At 32.8% G+C, this 4,319-nt stretch overlaps 1 protein-coding gene across 1 annotated transcript in view; it reads right to left on the bottom strand.

The window, feature by feature from the left end:
- The window catches only part of LOC140997859 (butyrophilin subfamily 3 member A2-like), a 152,247-nt gene extending 148,152 nt beyond the window's left edge, over positions 1-4,095 (bottom strand). The window contains exon 1 of the mRNA XM_073467917.1: positions 3,986-4,095. Within this exon, the coding sequence (XP_073324018.1) occupies positions 3,986-4,055 (70 nt within the window). The 5' untranslated portion in view covers positions 4,056-4,095. The remainder of the gene's footprint in view (positions 1-3,985) is intronic.
- Between the last annotated feature and the right edge of the window lie 224 nt (positions 4,096-4,319).

The following is a 4,319-nucleotide window of genomic DNA, read 5'->3' on the forward strand; positions in this document are numbered from 1 at the left end:
CCTACACTGGCACGCGTACAAGCCCTTTAAACCACCAGCATGCGCGGACAGTGACAAATGGCCACTATACTTTGTAATTCAAATATGTTCACTGTACTTTCTAAGGACATCAGTTTAAAGCTTCACATGTCAGAGGAATTATGTTTTTAAAAAGAATTATGTTCACTGACGTTTCTCTGATTTATTATTGGAGAAATCTGAAAGTCTTCAGCTAAGCTAACGGCTCTGTGAGGCTTCACCTCCCGGCCTGATTGTGGTGTTGATGTGGTTTAGATCTTCTTTTTTTTTCTTTCAAAATTATTTTATTGAATTTTCCTTGAATGCATGTTTATAACAACTGTCAGGAAAGAAAGGATTTAAACCAATACATCAAAAAAAAAAAAAAATTAAAAATCGGTAAATAGGCTACAAAAGTAACAACAATACCAAGATTATATAGAATCAAAATATACCAAAACAATGCAAGTAGAATACAATAACCACGTGAGAAAAACAGAAAAAAAAGTAAAATTGAAATAGGAGTAAAACAGAAAACAAGAAAAGAGACAAAAACAAAAAAAGGGGACAATGAGACACATATACAAACACACAGGAAGGGACAACATAAAGACACTTTATGACACTTTATGACTTTAAGACACAAGGAGGGGAAGGATTGGGGGGTGGGGGGGTCCAGTTGTGCATTTAATTAATCGTCCTCAGCCAGGGTACAGTTATAGTGGGTCAGCCGGAAGTTTATCACTCTAATTGAAGCCCATCTAATTGCTTTACAAATTCAATAAAGTAATCCCATGTCTTATGAAAGTTCTGAAGAGCACCATTAACTGTATACCTGATCTTTTCTAATTTGAGATTACACATGATACTCTTGATGAGATGTGTGTGTCAACTGCCGCACTAGTAAGGAGGAGAATGCCGAAGCCTTGCGCTGACAGGAGGTCATAGATATGTTTTCTTAGGTTACACCAACAATGGCCATAAGGGGTCAGGGTGTAACAGGTTTTTAAAATGTTTTAGAGAATAAATCAAAGAAAGAGGACCAGAATCGATGTAACTGATTTTAATACTGAGCAGGTCGAACCACAGCAAATAAGTAGGAATAGAAATAAGACTGAAAATCAGTTCACCATGAGCAAGGACAATTAGGAAAAAATGCTAGAGTTGAAAATGATCAAAACTTTGATTGTGAACCAATTACAGACCGTGTCATTGTATAATTCATTCTCACTTCATCTCCTCCATATTTATCACGTTTGTCCATGAACTGGCTTGAAAATGACTGAACGGCGCCATCTGCAGGCTTCTTACTGAATATTTCAATAGGAAGCTGTGGATCAGACGCAGCTTCAGCGTCACTATACAGATTCCCGGGTCCACAGCTCTTCACCCCGGAACATGAATGACACAGAACTACAGAAGACAGTTCAGTGTCCGTTACTAAACCACAGAGCGGACGGTGAAAGCTCATAGACATATATAATATATATATATAAATACTCATAGACATATATAATATATATACTCATAGACATATATAATATATATACTCATAGGCATATATAATATATATACTCATAGACATATATAATATATATACTCAGACATATATAATATATATACTCATAGACATATATAATATATATACTCATAGACATATATAATATATATACTCAGACATATATAATATATATACTCATAGACATATATAATATATATACTCATAGGCATATATAATATATATACTCATAGACATATATAATATATATACTCATAGACATATATAATATATATACTCATAGACATATATAATATATATACTCATAGACATATATAATATATATATACATAGACATATATAATATATATATACATAGACATATATAATATATATACTCATAGACATATATAATATATATATACACATAGACATATATAATATATATACTCATAGGCATATATAATATATATACTCATAGACATATATAATATATATACTCATAGACATATATAATATATATACTCATAGACATATATAATATATATACTCATAGACATATATAATATATATATACACATAGGCATATATAATATATATATACATAGACATATATAATATATATACGTATAGACATATATAATATACTCATAGACATATATAATATATATATACACATAGACATATATAATATATATATATACTCATAGGCATATATATATACTCATAGACATATATAATATATATACTCATAGGCATATATAATATATATACTCATAGACATATATAATATATATACTCATAGACATATATAATATATATACTCATAGACATATATAATATATATACTCATAGACATATATAATATATATATACATAGACATATATAATATATATATACATAGACATATATAATATATATACTCATAGACATATATAATATATATATACACATAGACATATATAATATATATACTCATAGGCATATATAATATATATACTCATAGACATATATAATATATATACTCATAGACATATATAATATATATACTCATAGACATATATAATATATATACTCATAGACATATATAATATATATATACACATAGGCATATATAATATATATATACATAGACATATATAATATATATACGTATAGACATATATAATATACTCATAGACATATATAATATATATATACACATAGACATATATAATATATATATATACTCATAGGCATATATATATACACATAGGCATATATAATATATATATATACACATAGACATATAGACATAGACGCCTCATTGAGCGCTGGACCGTCGACGTCGCCGCCATATTGGAGGAGGCAGCTCTGCCCCGTGAAACTAATACAAGTGAATGGAGTGAACTTTACAAAGCTCCTTCTACTGCTGTAAGTTAATGTCTGTGTCTATAATAATAAATATGGACAACTGACTGCATAATATATTAATCAGAATCAGAAACACTTCATTAATCCCCGACGGGAAATTGCTTGCGTTACAGTTGCTCCCATTCAAAGTCAAGAATATGCAGAAAAATAGTAATAATAACAATAACAACAATAATAATAATAATAATAATAATACAAACTATATATATAGTGCATATTTATAAAAGTAGCCGACTGCAACTTTACTTTTTTAATTATTTGTCTCCATGATTGTTAATTTTATTACTTAGATGATCAGAAATCACTGTGTAAAAACGACGTTGGTGCTTTTTATTCCAACAGACATCACATTTACATGTCAGGATCTGGATCATGTCAGTTCACGGGGCTGAGCTGCCTCCTCCAACATGGCGGCGACGCATCGCAGCAGCGGACCGACGCAGTGAGGCGTCTGTGTGTATATGTCCATGTATGTCTATATGTGTCTATATGTGTCTATGGTTACACTCGTTACTTTATTAACTACACGGTTACATGTGCGTCACACTCAAGACGCTCCCCGGAGCAACAAACTTAATGTTACAGGAACCACTTTAGTTTCTTCAGGAGGCTTCAGACACACACACGTTTAATTTCACCACCGAGAAAAGAGTCCAACAATATCACGAAGTCCGGAAGTTTTCAGTTCATCAGAAGAGTTTATGAGAAACGTTTAGTGTCGCAGCAGGAAGGAGACGACACCCACACGCGCGCGCGCACACACACACACACACACACACACACACACACACACAGCAGTGATGACGTCATATTCTTAGAGACTTTCTCGAGATAAAACTCAGCATAATTCAGCTGTAATCGATCCGAAGCATTCTGTAATCGATCCAATCAATACTATCGATCTGTGCTGATTATCAGGGTACATGTGACGTCACAGCGCGCTGAGCAGGTGTCTTGTACGCACTAAAGCAGGAAGCAGCTGATGAACATCCAGCATGTTTCCACATTGTTCCGCTGTTCAGATGAAATAAAGTGAGAATTAAAAACTGTCAGTGAGTGATGATCAGTTTTCTTACCGTCTCCAGCAGCAGACGTTTCTCCAGAGCAGCTCAGCAGACAGAGACACACGAGAGGAAGAAGCTCCATAGTTGTGATGTCCTCTGAGGACTTCACCACACTGATGGTGTCTCTAAAATAACGGAACTTCACACAAAGGACAACACCCTTAGTAGTTCATCATAAAACAGTTTCGGTTTCACAGGACGAAGCAGCGAAGCTTCCGGTACAGACCTTTCAGAATAAAGGCGTCATCAACAGACCCGCATAGCCACAGATACATAGGGTCCATCCATGTCTCTTATTTGTGGATACAGAGGAAATAATGAATTAATATATAAACTCATTCTGCGC

This window comes from Pagrus major, chromosome 6 (assembly GCF_040436345.1).
Source record: "Pagrus major chromosome 6, Pma_NU_1.0".
Classification (NCBI taxonomy): Eukaryota; Metazoa; Chordata; class Actinopteri; order Spariformes; family Sparidae; genus Pagrus; species Pagrus major.